Source organism: Lactuca saligna, chromosome 3 (genome assembly GCF_052625555.1).
Source record: "Lactuca saligna cultivar CGN05327 chromosome 3, ASM5262555v1, whole genome shotgun sequence".
Taxonomy (NCBI): Eukaryota; Viridiplantae; Streptophyta; class Magnoliopsida; order Asterales; family Asteraceae; genus Lactuca; species Lactuca saligna.
In genome coordinates, this window is record NC_136419.1 from 144,850,648 (window position 1) to 144,873,210 (window position 22,563).

Sequence of the window (22,563 nt, forward strand, 5' to 3'; positions counted from 1 at the left end):
ATTTGAATTTAAAATGTGATCAATAGTTTATTAAACGATTATAAATTATTGACAACATAAATTTATCTAGAAGAAATTAAAGTTCTCTCTCGTATTATGTGTCAAAACGCGTGGTCAAACCTCACCTTAATTGATCGGTGTGGGTTTATTCTCATTTTTTTTTCTAAAAAAAATTGCAAATTGCAATAAAGCGTAATTTTAGAAGAGCGATTTATTTGGGTCAAACGACATATTTCCTTAAATAAATCAAATCTCAAGTATAAAGACAAAGATGGGGAGATTGGTTTGAGTAGGGCGAACGAATATTCCAATTGAAGATCCCACCTCTCTGTCACGGTAACGGTGACGGTGACGGTGTCGGGAATCAGATCGTGATCTTCAACTCCATTGTTTAAATACCCTTTTACAAACTCCTTTCTTCCTCATCAACTCTATACATTAACCCCCCATTCATTCTCCTCCCTCCTTTTCCTTTAATCTCCCTTACAATGGCTTGCAAGACGGCGGTGCAGTTCTCCGACGTGCCACTTCTCGATCAGGTCAATGACAACGCCGCCTCGTTGTCCCTTTACGCCACCCGTCTCCCCACCGGTACGGGTTTCGTTTCTTTTTCTGTTTCTGTTACGTGTTCTTCAGCTATTTTTTTGTGAATCTGTGATTGAATTTGTTGATGGAATATCAGGATTGGATGTGAGTAATAACCGGAAAAGTTTGCCGAAATTCATGGTGGTTGGTCATAGAGGTCATGGCATGAACGTCTTGCTTTCGACTGATAAGAGAATGAATGCTTTTAAAGAGAATTCGATTCTTTCGTTCAATAACGCTGCAAATCATCCTCTTGATTTCATCGAATTCGACGTTCAGGTATTTACTTTAATTTCATCACTTTCATTCCAAAAACAAAAAAAAAAAAAAAAAAAAATGATTGGAAATTCGAAAGGTGTCTGATCAACCCTGAATTTAAAATGGATTACGAGATCCGATTATGTTTTTCGTTTCTGATCAGTCTACCTTTTCTTTGTTTCCTTTCTCGCTGCTTGAATTCTACTTTTATGGCACAATCTAGAAACCAAAATGCATATTCTTGGAAATAAAAACAAGAGCTGGAAAGTGAAAACGAGAAATGTTATCGTTTTTGCAGGTGACAAAAGACGACATACCAATCATTTTCCACGACAATTTCATCCTCTCTGAAGAGAATGTAAGTCGCCTTTGAACACATTCGATACACACATCATGAATAGTAACAAATATCTATCGAGAATTCACGTATTTGATTATATCTTTTCAGGGTATCGTAGTTGAGAAGAGGGTCACTGATTTGACAGTTGATGAGTTCTTTAGCTATGGTCCTCAAAGAATTGCAGGTGTCGTGGGTAAAACTTTGCTTAGAGAATCCCATGGACAGATAGTCGGGTGGAATGTTGAAACCGATGATCATTCTTGCACTTTACAAGAAGCTTTCGAAAAAGTAAACCCATGTTTGGGATTCAACATTGAGTTGAAATTCGATGATTACATTGTCTATGAAAAAGAGTATCTCATCAAAATTCTTCAAGTCATCATGAAGGTGGTATACGAATACGCGCAAGAAAGACCTGTAATGTTCTCAAGCTTCCAACCCGATGTGGCCTTGATCATGAAGAAACTTCAAACTAAATACCCAGTTAGTATTCTTTAATATCTCATCTCTTTTCGACTTCCATTATGAACACTGCTAATCAATTCAAAAAAATCCCTTTAGGTTTACTTCTTGACAAACGGAGGAACCGAGATATTCGATGATGTTCGAATGAATTCGTTGGAAGAAGCCAAGAAGCTTGCAATCAATGGTGGATTGGATGGAATCGTTTCCGAAGTAAAGGGTATTTTCAGAAATCCTTCGGTCGTAAGAGAAATCAAAGAATCAAATCTTTCTCTCTTGACTTACGGAAAATTGAAGTAAGTTTGTCAAATCGTTTCCATTTATCAATTTTGAAATTGAATACACGATGTGTTGCTATTTGCTAATGAAATCGATTTGATGTAAAACAGTAATGTTCCTGAAGCTGTTCATGTTCAATATCTAATGGGCGTTGAGGGTGTGATTGTCGATTTAGTTCAAGAAATCACAACTTCGGTTGCAAATATAAAGGCGACAAAAGCATACAGCGAGAGCGAAAAGAAGAAGAAGCTGCTAATCGAAGGGGAGGAAGGCGAATTACAGGTGACGGAGATCACCGACAAGATTGAATTGGCATTCTTATTAAACTTGATTTCACAAGTGATTCAACATTGAGATTTGAAAGACAATTTGACAGTATGTAGATTTGGGTCGGGTTAATTGGGTAGTCCATTTATAATTTTAGCTTTTGCCCTAGTCTTTATTTTTTTCTTTGTTTTTTTGTTGATAATCTTTAATGGATAAGGGGCAAGGCTATAATAGGGAATTGAGTTTTTATGATGGCGATGGTGTTGGGTTCATGTATGATTCTCTTGGATCTTCAATTGGGGGTTCGGGAGGATACCACCACGATCATTAAAAATATGGGTCGGGTCGTTCACACAAATTGTGTCCCTAAAAAGAAATTCAAGATTATGTACACTGATTATTAATATCAATGCTTGAATTGCACATTATTTGACTATCTGAATTTTTTTTATTGTTTTGATTTATGTATTACTTCTAGAATAAGTGTGATTGCGATGTTACATGTGGAATGATTTCTCAAACAAATGAGTTGAGATCCAATAGGGGTTTGGATAAAGATATAGAATCATAGAGATGGATTATGTGAATGTCCAATTATGAGGGAAAAGAATTTGATTAATAATTATCATTGACGATTGGGTCCAAGGTGTAATAGCCTTCTTTTCGATATATAAATAATTCAATAAGTTTCATCGTTTGTAGAAGATAAATCAGAAAACTTATACAACCAAACAAATACATTGGCAACTAGTCTAAAAGCAAAGAAAAATAAGTACTACGCACACTATTAAGTTTCTTGTAGGGTTTCATCTTCAAACTTTGTCCTTTCCTTTGTTGCTACTGTTAATGACGAGGTCTTTTGGAGTTGTCTTTCCTTTGTTGCTACTGTTAATGACGAGGTCTTTTGGAGTTGTTTATATTTAAAAAAAAGAAAAAAAAAATAGATAGAGGGATCAGTCTAGGATCTAATGAATCATAGTTTATGCATAATGAAAAAAACATGAAGTCCACAAATTATTTCAAGTCAATCAGCATTCCCAATTAATATTTTTCGGCTTGGTTAACGAAACTTAATGGTTGTGGAATTAAGATGAGCCAACACTTAATCATTTTAATTGCTTCTGTTAGGGTTTCCAATAATGCATCATTTTAATAGTTTTATTAGGGTTTACATTTTACAATAATACATGCTAGACTTTTTCAACTAAGTTTCAATATTGTATAACAATACATTTCAATTTATTTTCTAGCAAAAAGTCATATTTCAACACAACCCACCCAATAATTATGTTAATCACCTAACATATACAAAATACATCAAATATTTATTATGCAATTTAAAAGTTCATAACATATGATCTAGATCAGCATTGCATAAATTATAATCTAACATGTTTCAAAATACAACAAAATAGGGTAACAACCTATTTTGAAACTCGTATGAACTCGCCTTAGTAAGACAACTCTAGCATCTAGATTTCTTCTACGTGAAACTCCTTAACACGTTGAATTCTCTCAAACAACTGTTTTTGTTGATGATGCACTCACATCTTACTCTCAAATTTCTTTTTATTGTCATTTTTCGTTAATGAGTAAAGTGATAATAAAGATACGGGAGTCTCTACTTATAGTTGGGGAAATGTGAATGAGTTGGAAGAATGGGGGTTATAGGAACTCTCTCCCTATGCCATGTAACCTCGTAATTGCCATCTTATCTCAAAACTTCAAATTAAAATTCTCGTTTTTACAAAGTCTTCACAACTTCATCCATTAACAAAATTTTGTTTTCATAACTTACAATCACGTAAATAAATGAGGGTGCTTAGATTATATTTCTAGCTCGGACACCCATGTAACCTAGGATTATGCATGATATTTCCAATTTATCTTTACCGGATGTATATATGTCTGTTTTATTTGGATGGTCTTTCGATCTACGATCATAATTGGTTATAAAAAATTGCCAATTTGAAGTACTTAGAAAGGGATTAAACAATTACCTCATCAAAACTATAGTTCAAGTAACCACATAGTCCTATCTAATGTATTTTCACATAGTTAGTGTTTAGAAAAAATTACCCATTTGAAGTATTTAGAGGGGTTAAAGAATCACCACATCAAAACTATAGTTCAAGCAATCATACTAAATTCCAAGTCATCTTCTAAGTATTTATTTGACTATCACCTAAATACATGTCAAAATATAGGTTTGTCATTAGGAATACCCAATAAGTAATTCCTAAATATCACATTTTTGAAGTCAAAATGAATTGGTATAATCCTTTGACTTATGAGAAATCATCAAAATCATTTGAAAACATTTGTTGAAATATGAAAACATTCTCTTTCAAAACCATTAAGTCTTTAGTCTTAGAATCGTAAGTCTTTATTCTTGAAATCGTAAGCCTTTAACTCTTTACTTATATGCTTAGAATAATCTTTACTCATTGAAAATTCATATATCTTTACTCATTGATAAACCACAAGTCGTTACAAATAAAATTCATATGTCATTACTCGTTATTAACTCATAATCAAAATATCATTATTATAGTCACAATTAAATATCATCATTAAAATCTTAATCAAGCATCTTCATTAGATTCATAATCAAGATATCATCATTAGAGTCATAATCAAAATATCGTCATTATGGTCATAATCAATATATCATCATAATCAAAATATCATCATTAGAGTCATAATTAAGATATCGTCATTAGATTCATAAAATGAGTATATGTAACGGAATATTCTTCTAACCCTTCTTTAAGTCAATCTTGCATGTCCAAACTCATACGTCATAAACGGAGAAGTGTTTCACATCTTCACCGTGCGAGAGTATCCATATAAAGTAGCACTTCCTAGGTAAATATTATAGTGGAACCCCGAAACCATAGTGATATGGCCTTATTTGACTATATATTTTAGGTCATTTTCTTATTATATTTGATTAAAATGTTGTAACACCCATTCCTTGTAGGTATATTTATTTCCTTTATTGTAAAGTTTGAAGTATGGTGAAGATTGTTCATATGCGGGGCGTGGGGTATTCTCCTACGCAGCGTGTATGAGGGTATATGGATGTGGGACTTAAATGATCTACGCAGTGCATATCTTCCATAACTAAAACCCTAATTTTGGGGTTTTGATACCTATTGTAACGATCCAATTTTCAAGGCCAAAAATTTTATTTTTGAATTAACGTATTTAACAAACATTTTACCAAAACATTGTTAATAAAACATACATTACAAAATCATAATGTTGTATTTCAAACCATAACTTCATAAGTATTGAAAATCAGAGTACAGTCCCAAACAAAACTTCTTGCGGAAACATGTGTGTGCGTGATGCACTGTTACACCGCAGACTCTTTCCCCTTCGACGAAGAGGTACCTGAAACCAAAACCAAAACTGTAAGCACGGAGCTTAGCGAGTTCCCCCATCATACCAACTACCATACAATATCGTCGGTATCTTTCAACTGACAACCTTCATTGGTATCTTTCAACCGGTATCTGTCATCGGTATCTTTTAACCGGTAATCAACATCGGTATCTTTCAACCGGTAACTGGTTACTATTTCACCCCCTACTACTAGCATACAATCAACAGATATAAGCATACAGTCAGGCATATCCGGGTACTGACCTACCCTTGGGTCCTAAGGACCACTGTCAGGGAAACTAATCCCTACCATACACATAACATACTACCCAGATAAACCTCATAACCAACACATAACCAGACCAAGATAATTATCACACAGACCATTATCTTCTAAATACCCCCTTTTGGTGGGCCGGCATTGTGGCCTTAGACCCACCCCTACTGGAAGGTAACTCACCTCAATATCATGCAGTGTCTGAGCTATCCTCAGCGCACAAGTCGACTCCCTACGACTCCTCACTCCTACACGACAACCTTCAAGTCAACACACATCACATAAAACCCTAAACATGGTCGGTCCAAGTTCAGTCAAAGTCAACATTCAGTTGACCTGACTTGCCGAGTTGGCCTACCAACTCGTCGAGTCCATGCTTCTCTAATCCCACACAAAACCCCGGCTCCACTCGTTGAGTCTAGAAAAAACTCAACGGGTTCTCCTTTAATCATAACATCGGGACCACCTTCATCCGATTCACCGAGTTCCTTCTTAAACTCTTCGAGTTCATCTCTAACTTAAGAACTTGTCCATTCTATGACTCGTCGAGTTGTATGAACAACTCGTCGAGTCCATCTTCAAATATTGGGAGATTGCTATGGACTCGTTGAGTCTGCTCATACCACTCACCGAGTCTCATGGATTCCAGGTCCCTTTTTGCATCTAAACCCACAAGGGACTTCCTTCCTAACACTTACCCATTCACCGAAAGGGTTTGGTGCACAATGGTCACCGACTCATCGAGTACCAAGAACAACTTGTCGAGTCCAACCTTGACCAATTCCATACAGTGGATTTAAATGAGGTCTAACACACCAAAACCATAGATTTGGCCTCCTAATGTTCATTTTATACGTAAAGTTCCAAACTTGATGCACATGCATGGGGTTTTTAGCTCAAGAATCCATATAAAGTGTCCTACAATGTGCATAGGGCTCTCATGGCCCTAAATTTGGCACCTTTATTCCATGAGACCCCTCTTAAGGCCCAGATCTGAAGTTAATACTCACTCAACACTTCCAAATCCGAAAAATGACTTAGAAATCCATGGAGATCCCATGCTAAAGATGAATAAACACATAGATGAGTCAAGACAGGGGCATTATACCTTGAAGCTGCTGAAAATGAAGTAAGATCTCCGGATCTACAAGCCCCAACTTGATTTCCAAGCTCCTTTCTTCCTTCCAAGCTTTACAATCCGCACAAGAACACCAAAAATGGCCTTAACTCAGACACAAACAACTAGGGTTCGATATGAAGCTTTCAAGAGAGTGTTAGGGACAAGGGAGGCTGAGTTAAGTTGTTTATATAGGGTGCAAACCCTCATATTTAGGATTTCACTTAACCAGCACCTACTCGCCGAGCCAGTCTCCCGACTCATCGAGTCGGTCGTTTAAAATGTCCGCAGCCACATCCCTACTCGACGAGTTGATCCTCCAATTCGTCGAGTCCCAGAGAAAAATACATATACTGAAGAAAACATACCAGGTGTTACAAATCTCCCCCACTTATTTTAGACTTCATCCTCGAAGTCTGCCGCTCGATCCTGAAAAAGCTCTGGGTAATGCTCCCTCATCTCGTCCTCCGGCTCCCAGGTCTATTCCGAGCCCTTTTGATGATGCCACTAAACCTTTACCAGATCCACCCTCTTGTTCCGCAGATCCTTTGACTTTCTGTCAAGAATCTCCACCGGTCTCTCGATGTAGTTCAGGCTGTCGTCAACCTGAATATCCTCCAAGGGTACCACCTCTGATTCGTCCACCAAACATTTCCGTAACTGGGAGATGTGAAAAGTGCTATGAATCTGACTGAGTTCGGCTGGCAGATCCAGCCTATACGAAACCTTGCCCACCCGGGCTATAACCCTGAAAGGTCTGATATACCTGGGGCCCAGCTTGCCCCGCTTCCTGAATCAGATGACACCCTTCCAAGGTGACACCTTCAGGAGAACCATATCCACGACCTAGAATTCCAAGTCTGATTAGCGCTTGTTGGCATAACTTTTCTGCCTACTCCGGACCTGCTGGATCCTCTCCGTAGTCTTGAGTACCACTTCGGTACTCCCCATAACCCTCTGACCAACCTCACCCCAACATATCTGGGTCATGCACTTCCTCCCGTACAACATCTCGAAGGGAGGACGGTTAATACTCGCGTGATAGCTGTTGTTGTACAAGAACTCAGCCAAAGGAAGGTAAGTATCCCAACTACATCTGAAGTCTAAGACGCACACCTGCAACATATGCTCCAAGGTCTGGATGGTCCACTCACTTTGTCCATCTTTTTGCAGGTGAAAAGCGGTGCTAAAATGCAGACGAGTTCCCAGCTCGTCATGGAACTTCTTCCAGAACCTGGAAGTAAACCGAACATCTCTATCTGAAATCACCGATACTGATACTCCGTGCCGCGCCACCACCTCCATGATATAAATGTCGGCCAAATTTTCGGCCGAAATACTCTCCTTAATCGAGATAAAATGGATGCTCTTGGTCAATCGGTCGATGATGACCCATATAGAATCCACTCCCCGCATGGTCCTGGGAAGCTTAATGATAAAATCCATCGTGATGTCTTCCCATTTCCACAGCGGAATATCCAACGGCTGAATCTTGCCGTGAGGTCTCTGTTGGATAAGGTGTTGATGTGTGTAAAACTCACTTAGTTTTAATCCTACTTTGATTATCAAATAACACACAAAAGGCAGTGAACCTATCAATTGTGGTATAGCTAAATAAGTAGGGTATCGAACACAGGGAACGGAAAATTAAATTAAAAACTAATTCTATCTAAGTTGATTAAGCAAATAAGGGTTTTTTCTCTATTTTTACAAGACTAGAAACTTACTAACTAAAACTAATGCAAGACTAGAAAAGACAAATTAACTAGATTCAATAATGGGAAAGAAACTTCTGTTTAGTTCAACTCGGTTAACTTTATGGTTCATTTTAAGGTAATAGTGCAATGAATTAATTCTTTCGTTGGTTACCGATTCAAGTGATTAGGTTTGTGTTCACTACCCTAATCCTTAGCAAATAAACTAATTCAAACAGTGGCCAATTGCTTAATTTAATTATATTTACTAGATTAATTATTCGGGTTAAGTTAGACTTGCAATAGCTAATTAATTCGTTATTCTTAATTAACCTCTTGTTTGATGGTCATCTTACAAGCTTGCACATGAGTTTATTCAAATTTCCTTATTAATCCTAGTTTCATGTTCATTAATCCTAGACCTATGGTATAATAGTCACATATCATATGAGGTTGATAATCAATAGATGTTCATGCTAATCAATTATCTTCCTATTAACAGAAAATTAATTATCATTCATACACAAGGTTCTTTAGCAAGCTAAAATAACAATTAATCACCAATTTGGAATTAATCCTACCAATCAATCAAACCATATTGTCAACTTTGTATCCCCAAACAGAAGTCTAAAGAATTTAGTTCATAACTAAGGTAAATAACAGCAAACAAATAAGTTCAAGTTGCTTAATCATGTTGACAAAACAAAAGAATTAAGTAGAATGGTGAAATTATGCCTTAATTACTCCCGGGATTGGATTCTAGCTTCCTTGGTCGACTTCTAGGGTTCTTCTGGCTTCTTATTCGCAGCTAAGCACTTCTGAATTTTCCCAGAATTCTCCCTTCTCGAATTGTAGAGTTATCTTTATATATGCGTTCCGACTCGTCGAGTCATATGGTGACTCGTCGAGTCCCTCTCACATTAGTCGTAACCCGATAACTATCTTGACTTCCGAATGATTATCTTTCTGATTCCGCGACCGGACTCGTCGAGTCAAGGGTCAACTCGACGAGTAGAAGCCTTTTATGGGTGTTTTCTTTCTTCTTTCCATCCTTGAGCTCCTAACCGCTTCTCCTGCTTCCTTTCGCTTCCGAGCTTCATCTTTGGACTGAAAAACATAATTTAACACTTTTAAGTACCTTTTGTCCATAATATGCAACAATTTAGCTAATATATGAATAAATAAACTACACTTAATACACACTAAATATGCACATATCAGGTGTCTAAGTCCATAACTATTTCTGGTATGTACTTGACCCGACCCGGCATGGTCCATTTGGGTTGCATGGCACCATGCAATTGGATAGATTAAATGAGAGAAATAACATTTGGAGATTATTAATATATTATAAGTTCTAATATATTAATAATATTATTTGATTAGTTTGATCAAGAATTAATTTAGAATTAATTAAGTGATCAAAAGATAACTAATTAAATATATGGGTTGATTATGTAAATCATCCATATAGTGGGCTAAGAGGCTCCATGGATTATCAAGTTGGGTTCCACCCATAGGATGCTCCATGGGAGTTACAAACCCATGGGTCATGGAAATGAAGAGTCATGACACATTAGGGTTTACATGGTGTAACCCTAGATGTGTCAACACTATATAAGGATCCCATTCTCCACCAAGGAACATAAGCAACAACAAGGTAAGTTATTCTATCTATCATTCAAGTTAAAAATTGTTCCCCATGTATGCTAGATAGGAATATAGCCTTGGAATTCAACTTTGCATGATAATTATACAAACATAGATCCAAGGTTATTAGGGTTGCATGTACACTTAGGAAGTGTTAGAATGCTCAAAACCCATAAGTGGTATCAAAGCCTAAGCTTGTTTGTTTGTTATTTGTGCTAAAAAGTTGAAAAAAGTTGAAAAACTTGTTGTCTGACTGCTGGACTCGTCGAGTTCACTTGTATCTTCAACCTACTCGTCGAGTAGGTTCATGCACTCGGCGAGTAGGGTCGACAGAGTGCATATTTTCGACTTTAGTTGCTGGAAATGGACTAGAAACATTACCCTAAACTGTTTTGGTACTTGAAAACTTATTTTAGATGGTGTAATGTCTTTGCTAATTCATTTACAACAACTAGTTATCAAAATTACAAAGTTTTATGTGTAATTTTGATTTATGAAAGTGTTCATATTCATGTTCTTGTTCTTATGATGTTTAGATGATCATAGGAATTATTTGTAACCTATGTGGTAGATTAATTCTTGATCATAATGTGTTTTAATAGAGTCCATAACTTGTCCTCAAGTTATGGAAAACCAAAAGTCACTTGAATTAAAACCATTAAAAGAACACAAGAGTTATAAAAATGAAGAGTCTTCATTTTTATTACTCTATTAAACTCATAAGTTACAAGAAATGAAAAGTTTTGAAAGTTTACAAAACTTGCCCTCAAGTTTTGAAACAAGTAAAGTCTTGTTAAAACTTTAGTTCCAACCGCTAGAATTTTAAAAGTTAAAATTCAACCCTTATACTTATATTATTATAATTTAATAATTATATATATATATATATATATATATATATATATGTATGTATGTATAAGAATAAAGTCGTCTTACCGCTAGTACGCCTCATTCACGAAGTCGGTCTATAAGGTGGGTATAAGGTTGTTGCCTATAAAATGGCAACTTAATGGGTGTGCACTCTCACCCACCGCTCGCTTGACTGGTGGAGGTTCGTTAGCCGAACGGGTAAGACAAGGACTTATAAATTCTCATTAAAAGTATGATGAATATTATAAAGTAACTAAATGTTTATTAAAATTCTCAATCTTAGTTACTTTAGGAAAAATGTGAATAAGGTGCTAATCCATGACATTACACTTTACACTTTGTTTAAGTCGTTGGTGGAGCGTGTGTGGTTAACCGGCACACTAACTTGGACTTAACAAGGTAGGTAAAGGGTGACTTAAGGTTTATTATAGTATCGGTGGAGCGTGTGTGGTTTACCGGAACATCGATTGAGTGATAAACTTTAAGGGTACCAAGTGATTTGCATGGTTACTTCACACCTCGTTTTGTGATCCTCGGTATCCCAGTCACAAAACTTGGAGGGCACACTCGAGATTGAAACATGCCTTTGAAAAGTTCATTGAATCTCAAAGAATCTAGGAATTTCTAAGAACCAATCAAAAACCTAATATCTAATATTTCGGTTTTCGTGGTGGAAATTGGTGAATCGTCATTCACCTACCTTTCAAATATGTTATAGTTTGGATTACGGCATACCTCTTCTAAGTTATAATATATTGTGATTGGATTCTAGCCTTAATATTACATTTGGGTGTTTTATTAAGGACTCTCCTAATATCTAAACTAATTTTGTCCTCTTCCTTCAGATGTCTTCAAACAATGCTGCTTCTGGCTCTAATCCTAATGGCTCATTTACCCTTATGAACTTGTGTGGGAAAGTCACTTTTGATGGATCCAACTTCAATGAGTGGATCAGAAACATCAGGATGATTACCCGCTACGAGGACAAAGAATATGTCATTGACAAGGAGCTTAAGGAGATTGATGAGACCACTGCAACTCCTCAGGAGATCGCTGACTTTCAGGCACATGAAAGGGATGCTATGAAAGTGGCATGCATCATGATGGCCACAATGACAGCGGAACTCCAAAAGTCTTATGAGGATTTCTACCCTTATGAAATGCACCAAGATCTGATGGAAAGATACCATCAAAGTGCACAACAAGAGAGGTATGAAATCATCTGCTCCATGATAACAACCATGATGAAGGATGGGGGTTCCGTTACGAGCCACATGCAGAAAATGCAAAGGTATGTGGATCGATTGTTGAAGCTTAATGTGAACTTCCCTGAGGAGCTTGCAATAGATATAATTTTGCGCTCCTTACCATCGTGCTATGATCAATTCCGCATGACATAACACATGAATAAGGAAGAGGTCACACTCAGCAAACTTCAGGGACTTCTCAAGACCGCTGAATCAGGTCTTAAGGGGAAGTCGGTTGTTAACACTCCTACTCCAAACTCCACTCCGGTTTTGGCAATCGGGAAAAGTCGAGGGAAGAAGAGAAAGAGTTCTTCGAAGGGTACCAAGGTTAGGACCCTTGATGGCTCTTCTTCAAGTGGAACCAAGAAAGGTTTCGTCACTCCTTCTTCTGACCCAAAAGAGGCTGAATGTTCTATTGCCATGAAAAATCACATTGGATGTGGAACTGCCCAAAATACCAGCAAGATGTAAAGGATGGAAAAGTTAAACCCAACCATGCAGGTATTTACACTATCATTTCTAATAACTCACCCCATTCTAAATCTTGGGTCCTTGATACCAGTTGTGGTATTCACATTTGTTGTGACTTGCAGGGACTAAGAAGAAGTGAGAATGTGGAGCAGGGAAGAATAAACTTAATCATGGGGAATAGGAAAGTTACACCTGTCACCAAGATTGGAGTTTATACTTTGTCGCTAAGTAGTGGGTTAAATTTAGATTTGAATAAATGTTGTTATTCGCCAGAAATGGCAAGAAATATTATTTCCTTTCATGCATTGTATAAAGAAGGTTTCACCTTTTCATTTGATAATGAAGTTGGTTCGATTAATGCTTTCTTTAATAATGTTCTTTATTTTAAAGAATTACCTTGTGATGGTGTGTATGAAGTTGTATCTGTTGTAGATAACTTAGGAAATAATGTTTTGTGTATTGATTCTCCTAATAATAATAACTTGGATAAAGCATCATTATGGCATTGTCTTCTGGGACATATAATGTGACACCCAAAAAAAAAAAATTTCAAAAATTTTTAACTTTTAAAACCCATCTTAAATTAAATTAAAACAACTGAAATAGTCATAACATAATCCATCAACTTAATAATCATATAAAATAAGTGCGGGAGTAATAATAATAATAAGGTCCCAACAAAATAACTAGTAGCGATGTCTCGATGCTCCAAGTCAAACCTTAGCCTCTTTAATCTTAACACCTGAAAAGTTATAAAGGAAAAACGTAAGCACGAAGCTTAGTGAATTCAAACACAGACACTGTACTAACATTCATATTTACTAGCCCTAATCCATTTTCCAATTATAATTATATGATAAAGGCAAAGAACGAATCAATGTCTATATTACGAGAAGGACTTGTAGGTTTGAACCGCACCGGGAAGATCCCGTATCATTTGGCCCTAATCACGGCACCTCATGAAGAGTATTACGTTGGTGATCTTACCTACCCACCGCACCGGTAAATCCGTATCCTTTGGTGGTGTCCCCATATCCATAATTAGTTACATACAGTGCACATGTACGAATTAAAACAATACTTATATAGCATGCTTTTATAATAAATTCAAATAATCACACACGAGCTAACTAGCAAACACAATCATCAATACAACGGTGTGAGAGAACTCACCTTGAGTGAGTATTAAGGATGGCTAACAATCAAATAATGCTACCAAGCTTGAGCAAACTTCAAAACCTCACCTAAGAAGGACTAAAGGTTAGAAAGGAGAAGTAATGAAGCTATGAGTTGAGAAAAGAGTAATCACAGCAAGGTCTCTAAAACAGACAACTGTTCAAAATGGATTTACTCCAAAATCTAAAACAGAAACATAGCTTTAACTAAATTTTATAGGAAACTATGATTTCTCAGGATTCCACAAATATAAATAACTTATTCTAACTCCAAAAGATGAATTAAATATGAATTTTACAAAATGGTGTATCACTTCTGTCTCCAACAAGACAGTCAAGTGATATTGGCCAATTCTACCCAACTTGTGAGTAGAATTCGTCCAAAACAAAATTAAGAGAAGTAAAGGACATACAAGTGAAAGTCTTAGGTAGTGTTTGTTTTTTGTTTGCAGATCTGCGAGACGTCTTCTGTCTGCGCCGCGCAGACCACGCGCAGACATTAGTCTTCGCAGACTGTTTGTTTTTTTGAAGACTGCAGACCTAAAAATGTCTACGAGCCCTCTTCTTGGCGCAGATGTGGACCAGAGTCTTTTAACATCTTCAGACATCTTCTAGCTTAAAAAAACATATATATCTTTATTTTTTTTAAGTTTTTTTTTAATTTATATTTTTTCCAACTTTATTAATGATAAACAATATGAAAAAAAAATACAAAACTTAAAAAAAAAACATTTGACGATACAAACATGATATTTTTAACAAATTTATAAATAAAAATTTATTATAATAATAGTCGTTGAAGTTGTTTATATAAATATGAAAGAAAAAAAAAATCATAATATATTCTTATATTTTTTTGCCAAATTTTTGTAAAACTTTATTTAATAGAGTATCATCAATTTCTCGAGAAAATATTTATCGTACGTTTTTAATAGATTTATTTGAAAAAATTGAAGTTTATTTCCATCTATTTATGTATCAAATTCTTTGATCACTAATTATAATGTTTAGTTATAACTTTGCAATCAAAGTTGTTGGGTTTTATCAAATATGTATATGAATTAATACCATTTTTATTTTTATTTTTTATATAATAATACATAAAAGTTGATCTAGATTCGTTATATATTTATAATAAAGTCGTAAAAATATATAAAAAATTCGCTTTGAAGTTTTAAAAAATCAGTTTATTTAGATTTCAGTTTATTTTAATAGCCCGCAGATGTTAAAAAAACAAACAGTCTTCTTTTTTCAGACTGCAGACGTTTGGTCCACCTCTTCTACTGTAGAGGTCCACAGATGTGGTCCGCAGACTGCAGACATTTTGCCTCAGAAAAAACAAACAGCACCTTAGAGTTGGAATTGAATGAAAAGAATCTCTCAAACTCCATATATAAAATTCACATTGTGGACAATCACAGCACTAGCAAAAGCTGGTGACTGCCCACTGACCTGGAGTGTGGATCCATTCTAACAAACTTATAATTGGAAATAACACCCCATATTCTCCAGATATTAAATTCATAATATAAGGAACATATAGAAACTTGGAATTACTCTGGATCCTTTTCCAAGCCTTAGAAATGATGAAAACAAAATGACATATCAGAACAGACCCGGATCAGACCTAACAGAAAAGATGTCATTATTTCACATAGATAAAGCCCTTATCAGTGAGGTTTTCCTGCTTAAGAAAGTTAGCCAACTCAATTTGTGAACTTTTGGAACTGGTTTGGGGTCAATTTGAGTTCTAGAGCTCCAGATATTATTTTTACAAAATGACTACAGATCTGATGGAAAACAGAATCGTAGCCACCCATGATTCCTTTTTGGCTTATCCATCCTTCTCCTTTTGAAACACATTTTAAGATGTGTTCATCATCCCAATTCAGTCCCCATGATAATGGTGGTACTAAAAAGGGTTAGGGATCATTAGGATTTCAGTTATCCACAAGGATGTAATAATAATCAACATGAAAATAAACATAAGCACATAAAATCATCATTCTCCCTTTTAGGGTTTCCATGATCTTTTGCCACATGTAATCCCCTAGATCCATCATCCACCATATATGGGGTGAAGATAGGATCTTGAGATGATGTATAACATACAACTACAAATCAAATAAGAAGGAGAAGAATTGAAGATGAAATCATAAAACTAGAACAAGGTTATGAATCAAGTTGTAGGAAAGGATAAGGAGGTTCATACCAATACGAATCAAGGCTGGAAATGAACAAGAATTAAGCTCCAAACACCCCCTTGGCTGCTATTGATCCCAAAGAGAGAGAGAGAGGGACGATTTTTGAGAGAGAGGGAGGGTTTAGAGTGTTTTCCTTGTGTGTGTTCCAAATGATTCAATTTACACATTAAGTACTATTTACTAGATGGACTTTGCAAATAAGCCCATAGCCCGTGGACTTCAATAAAAGGAGTTTACAAGATGATCAATAGAGTCCAATAACATAAGAAATCAGACATTGGTTAAATAAATTAACCCAAGGTTACAAGGATAATTAAATTTAAATAACCAAACGTACCGAGAAAAATTGGGGTGTTACATATAAGCAAGAAACGCATAGGCCAACTCCAAAAGGATGGAGTCTTGGAGTCGTTTGACCTAAAGTCAAATGAGAGTTGCGAATCATGCTTACTTGGAAAAATGACAAAGTCACCCTTCACAGGCTCGTGTGAGAGGGGTGAAGGTTTGTTGGACTTTGTATACACGGATGTGTGTGGACCATTCAAACATGCCACAAGGGATGCCAATCGTTATTATTTGACTTTCACGGATGATCACAGTAGATATGGATTTGTCTACTTAATCAAACATAAATCAGAGACTTTCGAAAGGTTTAAGGAATTTAAACAGGAAGTCGAGAATCAATTGGGCAGGAACATTAAGATGCTTCGATCCGATCGAGGTGGTGAGTATCTTAGTTCAGAGTTCCTCGATTATCTAAGGGAATGTGGGATTGTCTCACACTTGACACCTCGTAGGACATCGCAGCTGAATGGTGTGGCTGAGAGGCGTAATCGAACCTTGTTAGACATGGTTCGTTCCATGATGAGTCGAGCTTCGTGGCTGAGAGGCGTAATCGAACCTTGTTAGACATGGTTCGTTCCATGATGAGTCGAGCTTCGCTACCAATCTCATTCTGGGGGTATGCCTTAGGGACTGCCGCCCATATCCTTAATCTAGTCCCGACAAAGAAAGTTGCCAAAACTCCTCACGAGATGTGGACTGGTAAAGTACCCAAACTAGACCACATCAAGATTTGGGATTGCGAGGTTTTCATGAGACGTGAGACTCTTGGTAACCTCGAACCTCGAAGCGAGAGGTGTATTTTCATCGGCTACTCACAACAATCCTTTGGTTACCTCCTCTACAGACCTAGTGATAATGTGGTCTTTGTAGCAAGAAGAGGAGTCTTTCGAGAAAGAGAGTTTATAAGCCAAGGAGACAGTGGGAGGCAAATTGATCTTGAAGAAATTCAAGAGTCAAGTGGTGAAGGAACTTCAAACACTAGCCCTCAACTTGAGGAGGAAACTCCTGTTGAGACAATTGACGAATCTGTACCTCTAAGGCATTCCACGAGAGTTAGGAGTGCACCTAAGCATTACTATGGATTCCATATTACTGCAGAAGGTGAGACACTTATTAGTGATGGGACACTAGTAGGTCTGGACGACCCTAATAGCTATGAGGAAGCCATGGCAGGCCCTGAGTCTACTAAATGGAAAGATGCTATGGATAGCGAGATACAATCCATGTATGACAATCAAGTTTGGAACTTGGTTGAGAATGTACCAGGTCGTAAGACAGTAGGGTGAAAATGGATCTTCAAGAAGAAGACCGACATGGATGGTAAAGTACACACTTATAAGGCTCGACTGGTCGCAAAGGGCTTCTCTCAAATTCCTGGAGTGGATTATGATGAGACCTTTTCTCAAGTAGCCAAGATTAAGTCTATTAGGGTTATGTTAGCCATAGCTGCATTTCATGACTATGAAATTTGGCAAATGGATGTCAAAACCGCTTTCCTTAATGGAAAGTTGGTTGAAGATGTTTACATGAGTCAGCCAAAAGGTTTTGTCAGCAACGAGTACCCTAATAGAGTGTGTAAGCTTGAGAAATCCATTTATGGATTAAAGCAAGCACCTCGCAGATGGAATCTTTGCTTTGATGAAAAGGTCAAGGACTGTGTCTTTTCTAAAAGTGAAGATGAATCTTGTGTGTATGTCAAGGCTAGTGGGAGGATAGTTAGCTTTTTGGTATTGTATGTGGATGACATACTACTCATAGGAAATGACATCCCAACCCTGCAGGAAGTAAAGTCCTGGCTTGGGAAGTGTTTCGCTATGAAGGACCTTGGTGAAGCTGCTTATATTCTAAGGATAAGGATCTTGAAAGATCGGAGTAAACTACTAATTGGACTTAGTCAGAGTACCTACTTGGATAAGGTGATGAAGAGATTCAGCATGCAGGACTCCAAGAAACGAGAGTTACCCATCCACAGTAATGCCAGATTGAGTAAGACACAAAGCCCTAGCACTGAGGCTGAGATAGCAGAAATGAGTCGAATACCTTATGCTTCGGCTGTAGGATCGATCATGTATGTTATGACGTGTACTCGACCTGATGTAACCTTTGCCCTGAGCATGGTTAGCAGGTATCAGGGGAACCCTGGCAAGGCACACTGGACTGCTGTAAAGAATATCCTCAAGTACCTACGAAGGACTAAGGACTGGGTCCTTACCCTCGGTGGGAGTGATGACTTGAGAGTTGTAGGGTATAGTGATGCTAGCTTCCAGACTGATAGGGATAATTTCCGCTCTCAGTCGGGCTGGGTCTTTACCCTAAACGGAGGATCAATTTCGTGGAAGAGTTCCAAGCAACAGACAGTGGCTGATTCAACTTGTGAATCAGAGTATATTGCAGCAAACGAGGCGAAAAAGGAGGCTATATGGCTAAAGAACTTCATCGGAGACCTTGGAGTTGTACCAGCTATTAAAGAGCCAATGGAAATTTTCTGTGATAGTGAAAGCAATGTTGCCTTAGCCAAGGAACCAAGGGCTCATGGGAGATCCAGGCACATCGACAGAAAATACCATTTCATTAGACATCGAATAGAAGAAGGACTCCTCGTGGCAAAGAGGGTATCATCGGATGAGAACCCAGCAGATCCCCTCACGAAGGGACTGACTCGGGTTAAGCATCTCCAACATGCTCGGAGCATAGGGCTGAAGGATGATATTAGATTTAGTAGTTAGATAACCTCGAAATTTGTAAAGTGTAATTAACATTAGATGATGAATAAAAAGTGTTTTATTTATGAGTAAAGTGTTGCTATCTCTTGTCAATCGTTTACTATATTTATTTTGCATGTTTTGACTTCCAGAATAATTTTGTTTGGTATAACATATTATTAAAACCTCCACAGTCAGTCATATGTCGGAAGTAGGTATGAATCAAGACTGTCATGATTGGTTGCAGAGGTCTAAGGTGTTGGACAAGGCTACAACAATCATGAGTGCTCATAAGTTCTGAGCATTGGACACAACCCACGCTCAATGGAATCACTTCATGGAATTCTATCTCAAGTGATCGTGAGACGGTAATATCATATAAGTCTTCAAACCTAGAGATATAATTTGTTACTTACAAGTTGGTTATGCATTGATTGTACGAAACCGCATTGGTAACTCGATGTTATAAAACGTGATTTTGTGTATAATTCAATGAGTGGTAGAACAAACATATGAGTCGAAGTTTATCTGTTCCTTCTTGGATTAGAAGCTGATATCTGGGCCCCTCGATGATTTTGTTTTGACCTATGTACCGGGCCCGATCAGAACTAAGTTGATGTGTTCAATTAAGTTCTTTGTCAAACAAATCGGAAATCGGGAAACAAACTGTTGGACAATAAGTAAGACATTGTTCCATGTATTTGTCCGGCTGATATCTAGAACAGATGATTATATGATCACTTATCTTAAATGGTGTACCATCATCTTCTCAGTTCCGAGAAACCTTGAAAAGAGCTACGATTGCCGATCGGTTCCTGAAGTCATACTTGCAGTAATAGTTATTAGACTTATCCAAGTGGGAGACTGTTGGATAAGGTGTCTAGGTCCATAACTATTTCTGGTATGTACTTGACCCGACCCGACATGGTCCATTTGGGTTGCATGGCACCATGCAATTGTTGGATTAGTGTCTAAGTCCATAACTATTTTGGTATGTACTTGACCTGATGGTGCATGGTCCTTTTGGGTTGCCTTCACCAAAGCAACTTGATTGGAGAAATAAATAAAGAGAGAGAGGTTATTATGATTTATTAATATGTTATTAGAATAATATATTAAAGGAGAAATCATATTTGTTTAATTAATATTGGTCAATAATTAATTAAGAATTAAATTTGTGATCAAGTCTAATTAATTAAACTAGAGGGGATGAATTGTAATTATGTTTTAGTTACAAAATAAGGTAAGGATTATCTTATTAATGGGTTGGACGGTTCTAAGGTGATAAGGCCTTAGAATTCGAGTAGCATAAGGGTTTCTATGACTTATCTTATGGTTACTTGGTGGGAAAGCAACTAGATAAGGATAAGGACTAAAACCCTGATCTGTACACCTATATAAACCCCCTAAGGCTCATGAATTCGTCCATGCCTTCCCAAGAGGTCCTAGAGATGAATTCTTATACCTCTCCTCTCTCTTTATAACTTCTCCATTTGCTATTGGTGTTTGTAAGCCATTAGAGAAGTGACACTTGTGACTCTAAGTCTTCCAAAGTCAATTCAAAGAGGAATTAGGATTGTTATTGCTACATAACAATCAAGGTAACATTATAAACATATTCTTATGTTAATATGATCACTTGAATGCTAGAATTAAGGTTTATAGTCTTGGATAACTTGCATGTACAATAGAGAAACCTAGATCCAAGCATTAGGGTTTGTATGAGCACATAGGATGTCTTATGACCAAAACCCATCAGCAATTAGATAGATTAAATGAGAGAAATAACATTCGGAGATTATTAATATATTATAAATTCTAATATATTAATAATATTATTTGATTAGTTTGATCAAGAATTAATTTAGAATTAATTAAGTGATCAAAAGATAACTAATTAAATATATGGGTTGATTATGTAAATCATCCATATAGTGGGCTAAGAGGCTCCATGGATTATCAAGTTGAGTTCCACCCATAGGATGCTCCATGGGAGTTACAAACCCATGGGTCATGGAAATGAAGAGTCATGACACATTAGGGTTTACATGGTGTAACCCTAGATGTGTCAGTACTATATAAGGATCCCATTCTCCACCAAAATCGGCTACACACATGAAACAAGAGGGCTAGGCCGATTTCAAGAAGTGTGCATTCTCTCAAAAGTCTTTCCAAGAGCATTTGGTGTTGTGTGAAGCATTTGAGGCATCACACTTGGGGTGCTAGGCTCACAAGGTTTCAAGGAACATAAGCAACAACAAGGTAAGTTATTCTATCTATCATTCAAGTTAAAAATTGTTCCCCATGTATGCTAGATAAGAATATAGCCTTGGAATTCAACTTTGCATGATAATTAGACAAACATAGATCCAAGGTTATTAGGGTTGCATGTACACTTAGGAAGTGTTAGAATGCTCAAAACCCATCAGTCTCTGATGCTCGGCCTTGACCTTCCTGCAGGTCAAGCACCGCTCTACATACCATGCTACATCCCACTTCATGCAGGGCCACCAATAGTCCAGACGAAGATCCCTATACATCTTCGTCGCCCTGGGGTGAATGGAGAATCGAGATTTATGCGCCTGCTCCATCAATACCTGGCTCACACCCCCATGATACGGGAGCCACACCCTACGGTGCAGAGTCAACAACCCCCGACTGTCATAGTCAAAGGAGGAAACCTGACCCACAACCCGCTCGCTCTTCCGATGTTCCTCCTTCATGGCCTCCTGCTAGGCCTCCCGAATCCGCTCCAACAGCGGAGTCACCACCGTCATCCTCATACAGATATCCTTGATCAGCACTGCCTTGCGGCTAAGTGCGTCAGCCACAACATTGGTCTTCCCCGGGTGGTAAAGGATCTCGCAATCGTAGTCCTTTACCACGTCCATCCACCGATGTTGCCTGATGTTCAGATTCGGTTGATCCATAAGGTACCTCAAACTCTTGTGGTCCGTGTAGATAGTACAGCGAACCCCATAGAGGTAATGACGCCAAATCTTGAGGGCGAACACAACAACCCCCAACTCCAAATCATGCGTCGGGTAATTCATCTCGTGAGGCTTCACCTGCCTCGACTCGTAGGCGATGACATGCCCTCTTTGCATCAGAACTGCACCCAAACCTGAGATGGACGCATCACAATATACAACAAAATCCTCCATGCCCTCTGGCAGGGCTAAGATTGGCCCTTCGCACAACCTCTATCTCAGAGTCTCGAATGCGGCCTG

The 22,563-nt window shown here is 37.5% G+C and overlaps 1 protein-coding gene across 1 annotated transcript; it reads left to right on the forward strand.

The window, feature by feature from the left end:
- The first annotated feature begins 279 nt into the window (after positions 1 to 279).
- Positions 280 to 2,627, forward strand: LOC145037339 (glycerophosphodiester phosphodiesterase GDPD2-like). Its single transcript, XM_078985980.1, has 6 exons — positions 280 to 591; positions 683 to 864; positions 1,142 to 1,201; positions 1,292 to 1,666; positions 1,745 to 1,941; positions 2,035 to 2,627. Exons 1-6 carry the CDS (start codon positions 489 to 491, stop codon positions 2,276 to 2,278), a joined length of 1,161 nt encoding a protein of 386 aa, XP_078842106.1. The 5' UTR covers positions 280 to 488; the 3' UTR covers positions 2,279 to 2,627.
- The last annotated feature ends 19,936 nt before the right edge of the window (positions 2,628 to 22,563 follow it).